This window comes from Acanthopagrus latus, chromosome 2, assembly GCF_904848185.1.
Source record: "Acanthopagrus latus isolate v.2019 chromosome 2, fAcaLat1.1, whole genome shotgun sequence".
Classification (NCBI taxonomy): Eukaryota; Metazoa; Chordata; class Actinopteri; order Spariformes; family Sparidae; genus Acanthopagrus; species Acanthopagrus latus.
The window spans coordinates 8245284-8266711 of NC_051040.1; the positions used below are offsets into that span (position 1 = coordinate 8245284).

At 43.5% G+C, this 21428-nt stretch overlaps 2 protein-coding genes across 3 annotated transcripts; one reads left to right on the plus strand and one right to left on the minus strand.

Annotated features, from left to right (window-relative positions):
- Window positions 1-215: 215 nt before the first annotated feature.
- Window positions 216-4735, plus strand: rrp8 (ribosomal RNA processing 8). Of its 2 annotated transcripts, none has more exons than XM_037073393.1 (8): window positions 216-416; window positions 527-636; window positions 1296-1557; window positions 1694-2585; window positions 2733-2862; window positions 2950-3056; window positions 3147-3243; window positions 4246-4735. In XM_037073393.1, exons 2-8 carry the CDS (start codon window positions 532-534, stop codon window positions 4357-4359), a joined length of 1707 nt encoding a protein of 568 aa, XP_036929288.1. In that variant the 5' UTR covers window positions 216-416; window positions 527-531; the 3' UTR covers window positions 4360-4735. The 2 variants fall into 2 exon arrangements, with proteins under 2 accessions (XP_036929288.1, XP_036929295.1); XM_037073400.1 differs by having other exon boundaries at window positions 1302-1557.
- A 383-nt stretch (window positions 4736-5118) lies between these two features.
- Window positions 5119-19574, minus strand: si:ch211-149e23.4. The gene is made up of 15 exons (XM_037073383.1): window positions 19566-19574; window positions 19385-19476; window positions 14199-14525; window positions 13798-14106; window positions 11136-11417; window positions 10894-11050; window positions 10274-10443; window positions 9886-10167; window positions 9459-9758; window positions 9084-9365; window positions 8834-8996; window positions 7381-7541; window positions 7140-7215; window positions 5659-5686; window positions 5119-5563 (listed from the first exon to the last, which is right to left on the minus strand). The coding sequence occupies exons 3-15, from the start codon at window positions 14509-14511 to the stop codon at window positions 5414-5416; spliced, it is 2673 nt and encodes an 890-aa protein (XP_036929278.1). The 5' UTR covers window positions 14512-14525; window positions 19385-19476; window positions 19566-19574; the 3' UTR covers window positions 5119-5413.
- Between the last annotated feature and the right edge of the window lie 1854 nt (window positions 19575-21428).

Genomic DNA, 21428 nt, shown 5'->3' on the forward strand with positions numbered 1-21428 from the left:
GTAGGAATACAGTTATTAGTTATTTACATTAAGGATTCATCTGCTGATTCTTTTCTTTTTTTCAAATATTCGATATCTTTTATATTTTTAGCAATGTTTTTATTTGTTCAATTAAATAAAGTATGAAATTCAAAGACAGTAAAAGTTGATTAAAAATTTTTAAATCAACATAATTGCTAAAAACTTCCTGTCCCATAATCCTCTGGTGTGCTGTCGTCATCCACGTGCGCCTGTAATTCTGTTTTGCTTCCTTCGCGCACATGAGCAGAACCAACGTGGCTTTTGCTCTTGACAAGACATTTCTGCAGATGTTAACAGTCGCTATCTGTTCGTTAAAGAAAACATTATTGAACAAACAATAAAACACGCAGTCGGTGAAGTGAAGCAGTTTGTTTCGGCGCCTCGGAGACGAACAGGTGAGTGAGTTAGCAGAGTTAGCTTGGTGAAGGAGTAGAGAAGTGACAGTAGCAGGGTGGTCCTCTGGATCTCCAGCAGTGGTTTACAGGTGTGTGTTTGTTTCTTACAGTCAGCATGTTTAATGAGGATGAAGACTGGAGTGACGAAGAAGACGCTCAGGCTCTGAGCAAAGCTGTCCTGAAGAATACTCAGAAGAATAACAGCAGCGCTAATGTCAAGGTGAGAAATACCTTCAGTTTAGTTACCTGCTGCAAGAGAGGCACAGACACTGTTTCCATACCGTCCTTTAATGGTGTGTACTACATGGCTTTATTCAGTTGTGGAAAGTAATTTAGTATGTTTACTCAGTCACTGTGCAAACGTGCAATTTCGAGGTACTTGCTTGTACTTTAGTATTTCCATGCTATATACCTTTACCTCTCCACATTTACAATTCAGCATTTCTTTCAATGGCTTCCACATCATGTGACCCAGTGACTCTGAACCAAAGCCGAATCGTATCACTACCCAGGCCAGATAGGATACACCTCTTTGTAATGGATCTTACTGATGCTTCTATTTTATATCAATATTTTAATCTAAATTCAGCGTTTTTCTCAATAGATGCCATTTCATGTGACTCCAAACTGGTGCTATATAAATGTTCCATTCCTAAGCAGATCTGGCAAAATCATAATAAATGTTATACTACTGTTAGTGAAACTTCTTTTTTTTTTTTATTTATTTATTTATTTTGTGCCAAAAAAGATATTTTCCACAATAACACTGCAAGAAGTGACGCTGTCTCATCGCTGTTGTTTTGATACATTTATAATTGCCAAGGCTGCACATTTTGGTTTAAACACTAATTATATCATCTGAATTTATCCCCTGCTCAGTCCAAGGCTGTTGGAAAGAAGAGCCTGCTGCGGACCCTGCAGACGCTGGGATCAGTACCAGACTGGAAGAGTGACGACCATCAGCAGGACAGTGACAGTGAGACTGAAGTGGCTCCGCCGCCCAGTAAGAGGAAGAAGAAGAGAAGGAAAAGGAGAAAACAAGCGGAGACGACGGGAGAGCAGCAGGAGAATGGTGACGTAGATCAGAGTTTAACTGGGGAGAAACCTGAAGCAAAAAAGAGGAAACAAGACAACAAATTTGGTGAGTTATTAACCGGTTAAAGCTTTATATTTCATAAATTTGATAAGTATTTGATGGATCCAGAAACAGAACAATGTTGATGTCCAAACAATAGAGATGTGATATAATATAAAAAAATGTGTCTTTCTTCCTTAAGGGGATTCGAAGGTAAAATCCACATCTGTGAGCGAGACGAAAGACAAAGATGTCACAAAATCTGCAAAGGTGGAGGCAAACAAACCAGTCAACACACACAAACTGAACAGACAACAGTGGAAAAACAAAATGAAGAACAAGAGGAAATGTAAAAATAAATACAGACAGGACACGCCTGAGGAGGAAGTAAATAAAGGCAAATCTGTAGAGAAACATGAGCCAAAGGAAGAAGTCAAAACAGAGTCAAATAGCAACAACACGGGTGAAAAAGTCCGTCAGACACCAGGAAAGAGAAAGGAAAAGCAACTGCAGAAAAGGAAAAAGACTGTAGTAGACACTGACATATCCTGTCCAGCAGGAACACAGACACCCAAAGAAGAAAAGCAAATTCAAAAGGAGAAAAACACGAAAGAAGTTGAAACAGTTGCTACTGAATCTCCTGTTGATGGATCCAGACAGGCAGCAGTGGAACCTGAAGTGAAGATCACGGATGATCAGCACCAGCTTCCCATGAAACAACTTAAACCTGAGCTGAGCAAAGAACAGAGCCTGAAAAAGCAGAAGCTGCGGAAAATGCTCCACAGGCTGGAAATGGACCGAAAGGAGAGTCCCGCAGAGACGAAAGAGGAGCCGGCGGCACCAGAAGAAGAAGAAGAAGAAGAGGTGAAACTGGACCGCTCTGCCTCCCTCAGGTTCCGCATGGAGCAGCGTCTGGAGTCGGCCCGTTTCCGCTACATCAACGAGGTTCTGTACAGCACGTCCAGCGGCGAGGCCAAGCGCATGTTCAAGCAGGACCCAGACGCCTTCTGGGTCTACCACCGAGGATACACAGCGCAGGTTCAGAGGTGGCCCGCCAACCCAGTGGATCAGATCATCGCATACATCCAAACAAAGTGAGATACTGTAAAATTCTGCATGTAAGGCGACTGAAATGTGGGCACTGAAGATGAGAAGCAACAGTTCTGCGTAGATTTCATTTAAAGGGGGAGCTCCTCCTTTCAGTTTTGAATTCTAAACACACTTTGTATCCTTCATTCCAGGCCCGCCTCTCTGGTGGTCGCAGACTTCGGCTGTGGCGACTGTAAGATAGCGCGCAGCGTGAAGAACAAAGTGCACAGCTTCGACCTGGCAGCAACCTGCAAGCTTGTGACGGTCTGCGACATGGCCAACGTGAGTGTGTATCTCCTCTGCATGATAATTCACGTACAGTCTGTGCGATTGCTGTTAGAATATAAAACACACCTTCTCTGTGTGCAGGTGCCGCTCCGGGATGCCACGGTGGACATCGCCGTGTTCTGCCTCTCTCTCATGGGAACCAACCTGGCAGATTTTCTAGCTGAGGCCAATCGGGTCCTAAAGATGGGGTAAAACATTTTAAATTGATTCGATAACGGCATTGCAACTGTTGTTTTTCATAAATATGTCTGTGTAACTGTTCTGCACTATTGTTACAGGGGTGTCCTTAAAATAGCAGAAGTGGCGAGCAGGTTCGAGAATGTTCGGAGCTTCATGACCGGACTGGCAAATCTAGGATTTAAGATTGTGTCCAAGGTGAGGAAACAAACAAGTTGAGATCAGTGAGCATGTTGACAGAGACAGGGAAACGCTGTCTTACTTGTCTAATTTCCCTTCATAAATATTAGAATAGTCAGAGCATGCAGCTGTTGTTGAAATGAAGATGTGAGCGCTCATACTCCAGTTGTGAGAACCTGATGAAGACGAAGGAAATGGTGCTTGTTAAAGATCTACATTTAACATCTTTGTGTTCAGCTGTTCAAAAAATGTACACGAGAATTTTTTTTTTGTCAGTGCAGGTATCACACCTTGTTCTTTTAGCTTTTTAAGAAGTCAGTGTGCTCACAGAGGGAGCTGGTAGCTGGCAGCTGTGTCTTCTATAATTGATGGTGTGTGGCTGTGGTGCTGTGGGCAGGAAAACCTCAGGTGGAAAAAAAAATAAATAAATTCAGTGAACTGGTCTGTTGTTGTCTGCAAACAGGATGTCTGAAGGTCCTTAAAACAGTCTGAGAATGTGACAAATGTCTGAAATGCTCGCACATTTGAATTTGTGAGGTTTTCATTACCACAAATATTGTTATCTAATTTCATTTCCCTATTCTTCTTCTTTGTTTTTGCCAAAACTAGTCGAGGTGTTCTTGATGAAAGTCCACATTTCTGATGTTACAAATCTCATCAGCCTACCACTGAATCCAGTACTGTTGTTCTGGTTTATGCTTGTACTTACACTTTAACAAATGAATCTAATAACCATGTTCCTACATAAAACCAATCTCTGCACAGAACCACTTATATAATAGGTAGCTTTATACTTACCTGCTACATCTTCAGTATCCTTAACTTATGGGGTTCTACCTGTAGATTTGCAGAGAAATTTGGTAGAAGGTAGATGAATATTATTAAAACAGTTCAGTGTGAAAAGAGTTTAGCCACGTGATGGCCAGTAGTGAAGTTACTAAAGTGAACCTGTACAAAACACATCTGTTGAGTGACTGATCGTATGTAAAGGATGATTTTTTTATTTTTGTTTCTCTTCAGGATGCAGAGAACACTCATTTCTACTCCTTTGAATTAGTGAAGATGGGAAACGCTCCAGAAAATATAAAGACATTTGGACTCCAGCTGAAGCCGTGTGTCTACAAGAAACGATGAAGTCATGTGATGAAGACTTCGGGGTTTGAGACGTTCTCCAGCTTGGATCGACTGTTTTTTCAAAACAGCAGTTGTACATTTTATGTAAATGTATCGTGTTTGCTGCATTTTGAAGCCTATACTTTATCACAGAGTGAGCAGAATTTCCTGCTTTATTTGTACATGTTTTCTATAGATATACAAGTACATGCAGATTTCCTTCCATTGTCTCTGGATGAAGATGATCAGTGAAATAACCCTGTGAGGATGAAAACCTACACAGATCAACAATTTAGTGTTTTTTCTTATTTTTTTTTTTAAATAAGAGAACAAGTTATATACATGTAAAGATTCTCCTGAAAAAGTTAAAAACAAAAATACACATTTTTAATATGAATCTGTCTTGTTATTTCATGAATATTTCAAGATATTGTTAAGTTGAGGTTCAACAGATCTCAGAAGGAATCAGTGTGAACGGTCCTGATTCATCCCCTTGTGTGTTTTATCCTTTGCCACAAGGGGGAGCAACAACACTGCAGCATAATGTGGAGCGATGAGCTGAATACAAGTCTGGACCATCATGTACTGTGTGAGAATTGAATTACAGAGTTACTCCTGTTGTCACAGCAGATGGTCCAGCACTGATTTAGTCGAACAAAGACATCACAAGGACAGATGGTGAGTAGCTAAAAGTCACAGCCAAGTCTGTCAGTCATCTCTGCTGAGTTTGTTGTAGCTGTAGTCATATGGTGAGAAATTAAACAAAACAGTGGACTGGGGAAGAATGAAATCAATTGATTTTATTGAGAAATACCAGAAAATACATTGTTCACAGTACAAAATTCAAGTAAGATGAAAAAGTGCAAAAGTATTTAAAAACATTAATGCAAATCCAGAGCAAACATAGTACAAAGAACCGATACTACAGTACATGAACTTACTTCTCACATCTAATGCTGACCTCATGTAAAAAAAAAATACAGCGCTGCAGTTTGAGTAAGCTTTCACATTTTATGCGCAATTTTAAAGCTGAATGTGACCTCCAATGCCCTGCAAGCACCTTTTATCTCCGTCTTCACACTGTACTCTTGACGTCGATGACGATGGAGTAGCTGACCAGGTGAGCGTACTCCTTACTGCCTTCTCCTGTCGCCGGTGGCTTCTTCACCTCCGGAGAGCCGGGATCTTGCATCAGAGTTGTCAAAGCTGAGAGAGCCTCCTGCTCCTGGAAATTTTCACAAACAAGATGATTTACAATGAAAAATGGGATTTATTATCAGGTATCAAAAGGAAAAATGAAATTACTAATTTTACTCTCACCTTATATTGTTTTCTGCCACTTGCTTTGCTGTAAGACAAAACAAAAAGATGATTGTATTAAAGGGTAACTACTAATTTCACACGTTATTTACAGGTCTTGGGGAGAACCGCTGCCTATGTGAAAAAAGTAATATATTTGTAGTGTATTTGTGGCTGCAGAGGAAGTTGAATGTAATCTGATAACCTTCCTCCAGGGTTTGGCACTTTATCAGAAGTAAAGATACTATGCTGTGTTTAGAAAAAAAAACAAACACAAAATCTGGATAAAGTTTTTCTTACACACACACTTCAAACATGGTGGAATAACCCTTTAACCATGTGAACCCTTGATTATTTTATGAACTTGTTGTGCTAAAGACCACCACTAGATGGCACTGTGACTCAGTCTGACACCCTGAGTCAGTTCAAGTGTGCAGGTTGCAGGTGAGACTGTGAAGGGAATATCAATGGAGACGAGTGGCGACCCGAGTCGTCCTCATTGATCTCTGGTGTCATGAGCAGCAGCTCACTTTGTCCATTATGACCCCGGCGACATCAACTCAATGAAGATCTGCTGCCGTCCCCAAGTGTCCCCATGCGGCACCGGAGGGCAGGGTGAGGGTGAGGGTGAGGGTGAGGGGGGGTAGGGTCTGGCGTTAGTCCCAAAATAGCTTTCCTCCCGGGGAGTCATGTTTTCTTGTGTACGCTGTGTGACTGACCTTCCCAAATTAGCCTGACAGGACCCTCCCACCGGAGCAAGGGATAATGGGACCGGGACTCTATCAACCAATGGCACCTTGACCAAATGTTCTGACCAGCGAGAAGGGCCCATTGAAAGAGCTGCACAGTGCAGCTTTATTCACAGTGAGACCTGATCTGATCCCGACTAACATTCCTGAGAGAAAAGTTAGATTTGGCAGCCGACGTGGAAATGTGCAAACTTCTGCAGGCAGAAACCATAAACAGCTTCAGGATCGTGACAGATCCCACATCAGTCGTAAAAGACGAGTGACTCACTGATTTTTTCCAGCAGCAATGAGATTATGAGATGGATTGTGGCTTTTCCTCATTGATGAATGGCAGCTCGAATTTCATTATACTAATAACTTCCGAAGATGTGGACTTTTTGAACCTTTCTGCGATGTGGCGCTGACGATAATGAGCCAACTAACAGCAGTCGGGCTGCAGAAAGAGCCAGAAGTAACACTGCTCAAAGTCAGAGCAGGAAACTGGATATAAATCTGTTGTTCTCGCTGATGGAAGGAACATTTTCTACCTGTCTGCGGTGATGCAGGCACCTGTCTGCTTCAGTCACACCGCTTCCTGTTTGTGAGGGTTAGGGTTGTAGCTGCACGATACTGGGGTTTTGGTGAGTTGGGTTAACAATCTGTGCTTCCTGTTTGTCTTGTACTTCATGGCACCCGCAGCTTTGCCCTCATTTGCCCGTCAACACATCACCTGCCGAGCTGCAGCCTGTCACCTGTGGAGGCATTTAAACTCACCAGTACACCCAGAGAGCGACGGCGGCGATGATGGTGATAGCTGAGGCCGAAGAGATGCAGATGATAGTCACCAGTGCTGAAACACACACACACACACACACACAGTTGTCAAAGCCACAAATAGCAGATTTAAGTCTGAAAACATACCTCAGCATGGTGATATGATCACAATCTGTTGAGTAAACAGGTCACTCTGCTCTGTGCATGTAGATGGAAAGTACAGCATCAGTCACATACTCACCAAACACTCTGTCCTCGCTCATGACCTCCACATGAATGTTGACCCAGGCCGTGTGGTGATAGAAGGACGCCCGGCAGGTGTACAGGCCTTCATCCTGCTCTGTGAGATCCGACCGGAAGACCATTGCGTCTCTGTCCATTTGAACGGACGAGCCATCGCTCCTGAAACACAAGTGACCTTTAACTACAGACATAATTATATATTCTTCTTATCGACTAAAACCAACCGTTTCCTTCGCCTCTGGCCTCCCTCCCTCATCCGTGCTGCTCATTTCCAAGCCAATCTGCCCTCTAAAGACATGAAACTTCACAGTTGCACCACATATATAAAGTTTAATTTGTTTTTAAAAGGCTTGGCACTGTTGTTCTTTGCAAATGGAATAAATGTGCATTAGTCGGAGGCTATTTTCAGCTGTGGATTAGAACACATTTGGTGCTCTAGTGTATTTATGGCAGCAGGATGTGAGCATGAGACTGACTCAAAATAAACTACTGTGCCCATGTTTGAATAGTCGGACTGATGGCACGAAAGGTTTATCAAGGCTTAGGCGCCACAGTAGGATGAGTTTATTTGGTCTTTCATGGGATTGTTGTCAAAAAGGAAAATACCGAATATCTCCAAACAGCACTTGAGCGTCAAAATGAAGCTGGATGATATCTAAACCTGCATGATTCATTGTTTAGCTGTCTTTATTAAGCACCAACCCTTTTTATAAAAATCGATCGGTTTGAGTCATTTTTCAAGAGAAGAAAAGTCCAAATTAACTGTATATCTGTAGAAACTGAAAAGCTTTGAGTTGAGGACGAATCGAAACATTTGACAATGTCATTTTGGCCTTTTGAAAACACTGATCAATTTTTTTTTGCATTACTTTCTTACATTTTAGGGCCCAGACAGGCCAAACCGACATCAAAGAAATTGCAGCAATGGAGGCCGACTGTTGTGTCGCCTTACAGAGCCTGTGGCTGCACCTGAACAAACAGCGAAGACTGCAGCCGACATCTAACTACCTTGTACTTTCTGTGGCTGCGTGACAGGAAAACACTCTCTTCACTACAAGGTGGTGACAGTCAGGTAGTATAATCATCACTCAAAAAGGGAAATTAGAAAGCTCTGGGCAGTGGATGTGCTGTTCTTATGATGAAATATTTGTTTTTATTACATCCCTCTTGCTAAAATAGCTATCACCAATCAAGAATATGTCTGATGGAGGCAAAAAATGGCTCTGATGGAACAAACAACCAATATATTAGTCTGGAAAATAATAAACACATCAATCAACAGTGGAAATAATCTTTGGATGCAGCCTCTAATGAATGTCATGGAAACAATCCAGCAAGTAAATCTTAACTCTCAGCGTAGTCACTAATTTTAATGGGGAGAACATTGACTTTTGTGTGTACAGGTGCTTTCCTCCTGATATTTAGGAGGTAGATGATAAAAGATACGCCACCTTCGACAGTTAAGGTTGTACTCTGGCACGTTGCCCTTGACTCGGAGCAGCACTCTCTGTTGGTGATGATTTTCCTGGAGAGACAGTCTGCGTGTGGCGGCCTCACCACCGTAGCGGCTTTGCAGAGGAGTGGTGTGGTTGAGGACTTTCACAGAAGAGATGTCTGCAGAGAGAAGGTGAAACTCGTATCATTTGTATGAATTTCTACATGAGCATGCAAGTGTTTCTTGTTGTTGCCAGTTGAACTCACAGTATTTGGGGACGTGAACCGTTTCCTCTGTGCTGCCGTGCTCGTAATGATACACACAGGTCAGGTTCTGCCCCTCGTGATGGGCCAGACTAAACTGATAAGTCAGCCTGGCTTTCTGGATTTGGCCTTCATACTCTGACTGCAGGGATGTTTGGCTTTGTGCGTTTTCGGGAAGAACCCAGGTGAGGTTGGTCCCGACACCCTCCCCTCTGCAGTCGCACACTGCCAGCCAGAGGGAAGAATCACGCTGTCTCTGCAAAGACACGCTCAGCAGATGGGCTCCTGAAAAAGAAAAACAATGGGTGACGGGAAGAGGATGAGCAGCTGTGCGAGTGTGTCACGGAGAGGAATATCTCAAAGAGTGAAACAACGTACTGTGAGCAAGAATGCGCGCTGTTCTTTTTTCCGGCGCCTCCAGGCTCGGATGCTCCACCGTGCAGGTCAAATTCTGACCAGAATACAAAGAAGACTGGAAGTGCACGGAGCTATGGGCTGATGCCAAACCACCAGCCTGAACTTCAGTCTCTGACAGCCCGGTGATGCTGCTGTCACCGTCTCCAACATGCCAGGTTATGGTTGCTGCAGGGGCGACGCTGTCCACAGAGCAGTCCACATTTGTGAACTCATGACCGTCTCTCCACTCAGTGTGGGAGCTGATGGTGATGTTTGGGCGAGCTGCGTGGGAAAGAGAAGTGAAACCACGGGAAGTGAGGGGTCTCTTTCCAGAACAAGATAAAATCTATGGTCAAATACGTCCGCCACTCAGGCAATATTAAACATCTCCCTGATTTGTTGAACATACCGCAAGGAGGGAGTGTTATACTTCTGTTCTGCGGCTCCTCAAACGCAGGATGATTTATCACACACTCTGCAGTGAGCTCCCAAGGCGAGCAGGCAGGGAGGAGTAAAACTCCCCTGACAGAGTGGCTTCCATTATAAGAAGTGAAATTGAACCAAGAGACTCCAGACACACCCTCCGGTAGAAGCCAGGAGATGTTGGCTGCAGGAACAGCATCGGCGGCTGAGCACTCAATCACCCTGCGTCCATCCTCGGTCTGCAAATCAACTTCTATGGTCGGAGGAACTGCGAGGAAGGGCGGCGGAGGGGAGACGGTCCACATCAATATTTTATAGTCAGACATCGCAGGTAATGTATTCATCAAAGTGTTTTAAGGAAGAGTCCCACCTACCAGGCTGTACAACACGAGGTTTAACGGTGATGTTAAACTTCAGCGCCGCTTGAAGATGGTGATAGGAGAAGAAACACTCGTACAGCCCGGCGTGATGATTCCCCACAGCACCCTGAACCCTGAGGCTGCTGTCTACCAGCTCCACACCCTCAGGCAAGGGCCCATCATCTCTAGAGGGAAATGCACACACACAAACGAGAGACAAATGCTTCAGTTTACCATGATCAAAATATGGCAGTTGAATGCTGAATAAATTTGTTTTTTCAATCAGGAAACACGTCTAAATCTGGTTCCTGCTGTCTGCCACTTGTGGTTTGGTGCCACAGAACGTGACACCACATCCTCCACGTGATTTGTAGGTCGTTTCAGTCTACGTGTGCACGAGTAAAAAAAAAAAAAGGTAAACTAATGTCACTTGTTTTTAAAATGTTTTTGGAGGAAAAATGTGGGATAATGTGAGTAATCAACCGGACAAAATATATAACAAAGGTCTAGACTTTGGAGATGTTTTCATGCTGAAAATGTTACATGTGAGGCCTTTAAAGCTCATCTAGATCAAAGAAACTGTTTCTGCAGAGTAAAATGTGTGAAATTCCCCTTTAACACCAAATATGTCTCACCTTTTGCACGTGACATTGACACGTGGCACATTCCCGGTGACCTGCAGGCTGATGGAGGTGTCGCTCTGTCCTTCCAGCAGCTCTACAGATTCGGGCTCTTGGACGTCATCGCTGTCGCTTCCCAGCTCTGAATTCAGCAGCTGAACTCCTGAGATATCTGCAGAACAGAAAGTCACGTCTCAAATTCTGTAACTCCTGCCTCATGAGCATCGGCAGAGTGTTTCAAGTGCGATAATACTCACAAAAAGACGGCAGTGTGATGACTCGGGAGACTTTGCGTGTAAATTTGGGGTGGTGAAACACACAGGTGACATTGTGGCCCTCGTACGCTGCGACGGGGAGGAGGACTGAGCTTGTTTGCGTGTCGGAGTCTGTGCTGTTCAGTCTCTGCAGCTCTTCATCGGCGTCCAAAGCCAAGGAGATGTCAGTCTCGGGTCTCCCCCCAGATGAAACGCAAGAGACCACCCAGAACTCACTTCCTCCGTCTTGTATCATCTCTGCTTTAATGGTCACATTTGGCCTCGCTGCCGAGCAGGAAGAAAGGCGAGAAGAGTTATTCTTTCACAAGCTTTAATGTTTTTTCCAGCAAATTAAAAAGTCAGATTGTCAGACAGAGGCTCAGGGTGTTTTTGTTGAATAGGAAGCCGAGGCCGGATGAGCTGAATGTTAGCTAAACACAGGCCGTAAGGGTCTTCTGCTGCTTGGGCTTTTGGAGAGTGCTGACTCCAGCTTATCACCTGTCCCATCTGTTGGCCGGACTGCAGCTGAGAGCAGATGTCTGGCCCAGCTGCTGTCCAACCAAAGCTGAGAGAACCGCAGGCTTTAATACAGGGGAATCAGCAGAGATCAGAGTCTATTATCAAATACATAAAAGTTGTGGTGTCATACAATAGCCAGCCATCCCTAATGAGTAAGAGAGGTGAGCTAACACCTCGTTATAGCTCCGCTGATGGGGAAGAGCTCGTACGATGAAAGTGAGTTAAAGCACTTTGGCTTTAAAAAATTCCATCTGTTAACACCTACATTTATGTGTGGATTTAACTGCAGTTAGAAAATTACCTAAGCTGCAGTTCTTCAATGAGGTGTGAATGTACCACGGACAAATGAGCTGGCTGTTCTGGCTGATGCTAAGGGGATCATAACCGTGCGGGCTGCAGTATGAAAATTCACTTTTGTCCGCGCAGGGACCTGGATTCTCTGCAAGTGCAGGTACAAATTACATTTTAAATCAAATCAAATTTCTTATGCGTGCTAGAGGCAGCGCATGTACTATGAGAACCAGAGCCCACATGTGTGTCTGAGGATACAAAACAAAAGTTGTGTGGGGTTTCTTTGTTTCTTTTTCACCATCTGTTTTTATGTCAGCCTGTTTTTCTTTTGGCTTTTTTTTTTACGTGTCATGTTTGACTTCGAGATCTGTTTGCTTGATGGGAATGAATTATGCAAACAAATCAGTGTATTCGCGTAATAAATTCTCATTTCAAAGCTAACGTTAACTAATTTCTTTGGCCACTTGGGGGCAGCAGAAACAATTTGTGGGCACAACACTGATGTATATTTAACTTTTCATAAGTTACGGAACAACATTAGTGTGTATGTGGACATCTAGTAAATGTGAGGGCCGAGAGACACCAAATCAACATCAGAGGACTGGTGGCAACGAAGGCTAACTGTGGCGTCACCTCACATCGCACGCCTCGGCCAAAAATATTGCACTTGAACACACCGTAAACAGCTGACGGCAACCTGTCTGAGAGGAAATACCTCCCCACACCAGCAGGAAGCGGTAGTCAGTATTAAACCGCAGGACTCAGTTCTGTAGAGACATAAACTGTTGTTTGTGTCACTTCTAATCAAGAATGTGTCTGATAGAAAGTTGCAAATGGTGCTGGTGACAAGGCTGCAGAGAAGAACAGGATGAAACTGCAGAAAATCACTCATACTACAAGCAACAGGCTCAAAGGAGATTCTTTTTCTGTTTCTCTTCTTGTGCACTGATTTGCTGAGTTGAGCTTCCAATCAGAGTGAAGCGGGACACACTGCAACAACTAGAGCCACGGACGATCACCAACGGCCCATTGTGTCAGGGCCCAAAGTCCAATCTTCACTCTCTTTTAGCTCTTTTTTTTGTTCTTCAGCAACTGTTGAAAGAAATAATTGGCTCTACAGCTGCTGAATTCTCACCAGGTCGTAGTCAGCTCTATTGATTTTTGTTTTTTGCAGAAAAAAGAAGTGCTGGTGAGAGCGAAGCAAAACGGAAAGGTGGAGGCCTGAAAGAGGCGCGAAAATGCTCAGAGGAGCTGAGTGAAACTGCACAGTCAGGTCATGACTCATCACAATGCCTGACCTACTTTTTTATGTTACACGTAGTCATCTGATCCATTGTTAAGATGCTTTAATACTGTATGTTTACCTGAGAACTAAATACAGTGAGTGTGCTGAATTTCAAACCCCGTCTCACTCAAGATTCACTGATCCTGTGCTCCGAATCATGAATACTTGAATAAAGTTAAAAGCTGTACAATTTGAAAAGGTTTTTTTCATGGATATTGTACTGGAGAAATACATACGATAGTCATTAACATTGCCTCCCGCATTGTGGTGTGATAATCAGTTAATGGGTTGCCGCTGCATTACGGTGCTCCATCTGCTCAACACCAGTGAACGACTGCTTTCCTACATGAATGCATTGCACTGTGCAATGTGATTTATGGTCCGTCACTGTGTTTGCGGAGCAGAGTGAAAAGGAACGGCCGGCGTGAAAAATCAGCTGGAGAGACTCATTGTGTTGCGAGATGCTGAGTCATGATGCGTGATTACAGAGCTCTGCCCGGTGATGCAACACAATATGTCACCTCCCGGCACAAACACAACACTGACGCTCAGCTGTGAGCGTGAGCTTACTGTAGGTTTCCACCCTCACTGTGGTGTGTTTGGGGTTTGGGAAGGTTGGGTGTTGGACCACACAGGTCACGCTGTCCTCGTCCTGGAGGTGGGTGGGGAAGCGGAGGTTGCTGCTCAGGGTGGAGGTGCCGTTCGGGTGAGCGGTTTCAGTCACGTTCACAGTAAAAGGGGGATCTGGGGGAGGAAGGTCGTTGACCAGCCAGCTGATCTGTGGCGGAGGCCTGCCGCAGACAGCGGAGCACGACACCGACTGGTAGTGAGAGCCGTTTATGATCTCTGAGCTCACCAGGACGTGGACATCAGGCCGAGCTGTGGATGGATGAACAGGTAAATGTGATGTAGGCGTGTCTCGGGTCAAAGCTGCATGAAAATCAGAGAGGTGCATTGTTGGCTTGTCTTACCTACTACAGTGAGGAATACAAGCTCAGTATAATCTGCGGCATCTGTTACAACCTCACATTCGTACTCTCCCTCATCTTGCACACTGGACACGTTCATCTTAACTGTGAGGTTGGTGGCAGAGACTGGCTCTGAAAAACCTTCTACATGGCTAAATGGTTTGCCAAATCGATACCCCGCCAGTCGTGTTTTAAATTTAGAGTTATGCTGGCGTTTCCACAGGGCGCTCTCGACCTCACCGCTGCCCAGGTATCGGCAGCTCAGATAGGCGTCCTCTCCCAGGACCGCTGTGATGTTTTGTTGGACCTCAAGCATCGTTTCACCCGCACCTGAAAAACACGGAGCAACACAATGTTCAATGACAATAAGAGGTCATAAATTCACCTGAGCAGTCTGAAAAATTGCAAACACAAGCAAATCAGAAGCGTCTTGAGGGGGAGAATGAGATTGTTCCTCTCCCTGAGAGGACGGACAGCTGGCTGATAGATGTCCACTGTTGTGCCTATGAAAGGGCTTTTCACACATCCTATTGTCTCCCACTAGTTAAGTGAAACTGTGATGGATGAGGCAGACTAACTGGGTCAGTGGTTAAAAGGTTCTCAGTCATTTTATCATAATTAGAACGTGCCAATGATGGATCGATAGAAACAAGACTGAGGGCTGAATTCACAAAGAGCTGCGGCTGCTGACAGCACCATGAACTGACCCCGTGGTGACACCCCTGATAAAGTTACTACCAAGTCTGTGAAGATGCTGATCATTTTCACTTGTACTGCGTGTGGTTTGTGAATGAGATTTTTATTTATTTTTTTGCAATTTTGTGTCTAATGTCTGCATTTTACAACAATTTCGTTAAGTGCAATCAGCACCAGTATGCAGAAGGGGTGCACTTCACCCTTGTGGGTATTTTGAGGGTTCCATTTTTGTCTTATTTTTGCAGGTATGGTGCTTGTAAAAGTTCACCAGTGCAGAGCCAGACCATCTGGAAAAATAAACACCCGCAGTAACATCGGATTCTGTCAATCTAAGGATGAAAAGTTGCTTTGCATTCATGTGAACACACAGTAAAAGTCTATGGCCATGTTAGCCTTGCTTTACGCTTAATGTCAGCATCCTAACACGCTCACAGTGACAATGCTAACATGGTGTTGTTAACCAGTAAAGTTTACCATTGTTTAGTTAAGCATAGTAGTAGGCTAGCTTTCGCTGATTAGCAGTAAACACAAAGTTCTGTTGTAAAGTTTTGTTGTATTTGGTCGTATCCAATTTTGCCTTTGCCATATCGACTTAAGTTCTGTATTTAAGGAAAAGGGGGGAACATGAATATCTGAACTAAGTCTGAGGAGAAGCCAAAATCGTAAGGAGGAGCACAAAAATCGTAAGGATCCTTCCTCTGGGGAACATGAATATCTGTATAACATTGTGGACCAAACCGCACAGCAGAATTTGAGATATTTCACTGAATAAGGAAGAATTTTGACCTGCTGGAGGCACAAGGTGATTCGTCATAGTCATGAGGATTCATCCTCTGGGGACCATGAATGGGTAAAAAAACAGAGTTGCAACACAAATAAAGTTATGAAAGTAAAAGTTAAAGATGGACAGACGCTGTAATAAAACTCAGCGAGCTGAAAACGGGAATTTCTGCACACAATGACACTTGACAAATGTGTCCTGTTCCCCTCAGTGTACATTTAATAGAAGACTCCATTATGTTAATGGAATGAAAACAGTCCAAAAGTTACGCCCTGATCCATACCCAGACGCCGACGACCTCTTCCCTCCACACTGAGAAATCAGCCATGATTAGGGGAGGTTTCAGAGGAAGGGACATTTAATAGAGCCTGACAGGTTTTAGCACCAGCAGAGAGGACAGTGTGCAGACTCCAATGCATACCAAGTCCTTTTCATGCTGCTCCCTCCGCTGACTTTATCAAAGTGCACTCGAGGACACAGTTTGTTCTACTGAATCCAATACTTCCTATTCAGCTTCAGATGAGTGAAACGGTGACAACAAACTGCTGCACTGCTTCATGGAAACACATTGAACCTGCAGCCAGCTGCTGCACTCAGAGCTGTTTGCATCAAACAGCATTAAAGCTGAAATGCTGTTGGTCTTACTATACATCACGGCAAATGGAAACAATGTGGAGAGCCTCCAATCCTTTAAAGAGGAAAGGACACAGAGGGAGGGAAATAAATATGCTGTACGGGTTCAATTATGCCTCGTGGGTTCATAATTCATTTGCCCTTGCAGGTTATTGCCAAAATAAATGTCAGCCAAGCATAAAAAAGGCACACCTTAAGGACACAAACTAAGTAATAACTGAGAAAGAAATCAGGTATTCATGCACTGCATCATATTTCCTGAGCCCCGGGGGCTGCTTCTCCTCACCAAACTGCAACCATCCACCCGTGGCACATCACAGCAACTCTTCCTTTCCAGCAGACTGGGGATGTGGTGAACAAATAAGACTTTCGAAAAAAACAGCTCTTTTCACACGTTTAATCTTTCATCTGTGGCTGGAAGTCCTAGTGACTCCACAGAAACGAAGACTTCTAACAGAACAGTAGGATCTTTAAATAAGTGCAGCCTGCAGAGGGTTTTCCCCTTACACACAGAAAAACCCCTTAACGACCCTCGTATATTAACTTTAAAGGGCTGTAAAGAAACTAGACGTGGCTTCAGGTGGCACCGCTGATCAATAATAATGAGCTGCCAGAGTGACAACACCAACATGTCATCAGCAACATATTGCACAAATAGTTATTATTAGTGCTCTGGAGATGCATCCAGCACGCTGCTTTATTGCCCGTGTGCATTTATAATTGGACTAATCAGTAAGAAAAACCATAGCAACACTGTTTAGTGTGAATGCCACAGGTTAAACAAGACCTCAGGGGCCAGTAAAAGAAGCCCATAAACAGCTGACAGTCACAGACGGATTGTAACCCTGCAGACTTACCCAGAATTTCCAAGCAGTGAGCAACATTTAGGACCAGACCCAAAATCAACAGCCATGAGCATCCCATCATGGTGTCACTGAGTGAAAAAGGAGGTGGACTGGCTGTATGTAAGGCTTAAGGATATTTAAAGTGTGTGTGTGTGTTTTCTGTGGTTTATGGTTAGAGGTGCACACCCTCTACAGCTGACACTGACGTGGGTGCATGTACCTTTGTGTGTGCCTGTTTGCTGCCACTCATACAGCGCATAAAAAAAAAAAAAACGCTTCTCTCGTCCGCTCTCTGAAACAATAACTCTTCAGAGCGTCTGCAGATTTACATGGTTTTTTTTTTCTTCTCCAAGTTGCCCGCGTGCTATGCATCTGCTCAGTAGCTAAGTCACTGCATATAGCAGGGTTGCCTTGGGGAAATGGTAAAGCCATACATCATTCATACCGTTCCGTCCCTGCTGGGGCACTCCGTGCCAGCCCTGTCTGAGAGGCAGCGGCAGCTCCTGCTCACACACTGCAGTTTGGGAAATCACTCACTTCTGGGTATTGTTTCATGGCATTATGCTCCGCTAATTCACTTTGAGACTGTGTGTTTTTTGTTTTTCCCAGCAGTCAGATTTATTTGCTGAGCACTACTTCTCACCCGGCAAGAAAAAAAAACTGCAACAGAAAAAAATGTGGGTGAGAAAAGGTAAAGACGTGCAGCGCAGGGGCTCAGCAGCACCGCCTGTGTGAGTTTGCCATCTTTTATTTCCTGTTATAGTGGATCAACTTCAGCATTTAGTCACCAGAGACCACAGTGAGGATGACAGTGAATGAATTGACCGGACGCGTGCATTGAAGCAACATCACACTCTGACTGAGTGTGGTTTGTAACGGCTTCTTGAATCATCTGGTATGAAACTGGCACCGAGACAAAGTGGGTTTTACAACAAAGAAAATTAGTCGTGTCATCCTCTTTCACTCTCAGCTTCACGCATACTCACTACTATCAGCACTATACAAACATACCTGAAAAAGGCTTGTTCATCCATCCGAACTTTAAAGCCTTGTCGTTTCTTTCTTTGCATTTGAGGCCAAGAACCTTAAATACACTTTAAATTCAGGAGTTGGACCCCTGAATAATTTATGTAAGAGCAGAGGAAGGAGCACGAGCAACATTTAGGGTCCCTCTTTTGTCTGGTCAGGATCATTTACTCAACAGACTTGTTTTGAAACTTTGAAACAACCACATATTTTTTTCTTTAGAACTCATCAAACATAATCCAAATCTGTGGAAGTCAAGAGATTTCAAATTGATTAGATAAGACATTGTTTACCTGCTTTTTAAGACACAATGTTCACTACAGCTGCAAAGCTACAAGCATTAGTTTGCACCCTGATTGAAGTGGGTGAACAAGCTTACCTTGTTTGCCCTCTGAAGGTAAAAGGAACTTCTTTTCAAATCAATTTGGGATCTCTGGGCATCAGGGGGAGACTTGGAGTATGCTGGATGAGCTGTATGGAGCCGTTTTACGTTGTTTTTGGTTGCTTTTTCCTTCAAATTGATTTCAAATTAAATTTGATGATTGATGTGCGGTTGAACCTGTGCACCCATTTCAGGTCATGTTGACACTTATGCTTTCAAGATTGAGTGAAGAGTGAAGATTTCAGTTTAAAAAAGACTTTTATGAACATCCTTTCAAATCAAATTAAGATCTCCGTACTTTAAGAAGGTGAAGCTCCAGAAATGTTTTGTGGACTACAAAACTTCACTTGACTTCTGATCAGCATGACGGTGAGGAGATAGTGACTGAATTTCCATTTTTGGGTGAACTTTTCCTTTAACCCCTTATAAAAGAACTTATTTCATGCAGATTTCGCATCAACATCCAGTTGAAAGTTCTTCAAAGGCTTTGAAGAAAAGTGTTAATCAAGCCAAGTATTGTATCTTGGTTCCTTGTTAAGTCATTTTGTTTAATAAAACAGATGAAAGGAAGCAAATTGGTGTCCACAGTTATCAGCTTCTGAACCACACAGATGAGAGGAGTTCCTCTGGCGCGATCGATTGCAAGATTATGTGAGATGATCATATCTCCGGAAGGTAAAACACAGTTCAGTCTCTTACCGAAAATTACACGCAACATTTGATTTCAAGGGCAAACACTTGACACAGAGTCAAGTTTATCTCTTAAAACCTGGTGTAATCACATGAAGATGGAGCTGGTGGTAATTTTTCCAGCTAATTAAATTACCTGAAGTGGTTATTCCCTCCGGGTAGGCGGAGGTGGAGCGTAGTCTGGAAAACCTTCGGTCTTTTCCGGCTGTGCCCTGTACTGTCTGCGAGCTAATGTATTTTTCTGACAATGAATTGTTAACGTTTCACAGACAAGGTACTCATAGGTTTCACAGATGTACCACTGGCATCCCTTTCACCTTGCTGGCTTTCTCTTTATCGGCCTCTCCACGGACACGCGTGCGGAAATTCAGCTGGAAAAAAAAAAAAGGTAGTTGGTGATCAGCCAGTAATAATGTGTGTGTGCAGGAAAGCACCAGGAAAAAGGTTGTGTGGTAACCTACTTAACTCAGTGGAACCTTATCATCACTTTCTACAGGGGAGGAAAATCACCGATCGTCTGCACCATCTCGTCCTGCTGTTACTCATTTACAGCTGAATTATCACCAAACCCTCTGGCAGTTTGTCACACACACTGATTCCACGCTGACACAAAACTTGATGGATAAGCCACTATCGATCTGAGTCACAAACCGGTATTGGCCTGTGATGCCGCTGGCAGTCATGTACAAAGAGAAATTAAAAAATAAAAGAAGTCGATGTATCAGTACCATCAGCACGCACCTCCATCTGGGCTTCCATATCTGGAAGTACAATCTAATACCGCTCACGTTTGAGTAGACATGTGTGGTCTGCACGGACAAAGAGTCTGGTTGGAAAGGCCACTCGCTCACTCCCCTGGTCTGGAAAACAAATAGGAATAAAGGTAAAGGAGGTTTTAATGTGAAACAATCTCTCTTTTTTTTGGTGAAGGCTGCCTTGGAACGCATCTTTTAATGTAAAATTAAGCCTTACCTCTTTGGCAAGGACTTTTGAGATATTATGAGATGAAATGTATTGAAATAATAGCTTGATATTCTGGAAAAATTGTGGGTTTTTCCAGTCTGCAGACCATCCTCAGCGCTTTGTCACATTCACCCTTTCATGCACACCATGCAAGGTGCCAGACTTGCGATTAAGGGTTCATTATCTTGCAAAGTGATACGTTGACATGCAGTCAGAGGAGCTGGGGAATCAAACCAGCGACCATCAAATTACTGGAAGACCCCCTCGACCTCATGAACCACAGCCGCCCCAAGAAAATATAACAGGAGAAATATCTTGCTGGCTTTGTTACCGAGAGTCAGATGAGAAGATTGAAACCACTCAAGTGTGTCTACAAATATGAAGCCAGTAGCTCGTTAGCTTAGCTTAGTTTAAATCTAGAAACAGTTAGTCCGTCCAAAAGTAACACAATCTGGCTCCAGCGCCTCTAAAGTTCACCATCGAACAGACTATCTTGTTTCTTGATGTGTGCAAGATCCAAAGTGTACAAACAACAAAAGGGCAGAGCGAGGATAGATGATTTCTTGTTTTCTAGTCTTTATGCTAAGCTAAGCTAAGCTAGCAAGCTGCTGGGGTTGCAAGACGGCAATCTAAACTCTTCACATGCGTTTCATATATTCTACTTGTATCAGATGTTTTGTTCTTGAATCCTGTCTACTCTGTGGTTTTAATGGTCAATGTGACATCTGTTGCATGGCTCTTCCTGAGGTTTCTTCCATTTTTTTCATTCCATGCTTCCTTTATTTGTGAGTTTTTCACACCTAAATCGAAGGTCTGAGGACGAAGGGTTATGTTCACTGTAGGCTAAAGATTGTAAAGCCTACTGAGGCGATGTTATTGTGATTTCTCGGGTAATAAATGAAAGTTGACCTGACTTGACTTGATGTTTTAAGGCCTGGAGACACTTATCTTAAGTACTAGCACCAAAACAGCAACGTGTGCCTGTACGAAAGCAAATTCAATGAAGAAAGGTGCGTCAGTATTATCTGACGATTTCTACTTCAAAAGTGCAATATTTTTATTATATGATTGGGTTATCACTACTGATGTATCAACATAAAAGCAGCATTTCATCGTTATAGCTTGTACTTTTATCATCTACTTCCTCATCAGTCACATCAGAGCCTATATGAAAAGTGGTTCACGCAGGTTTGATAGATTGATTGACTGATAACACC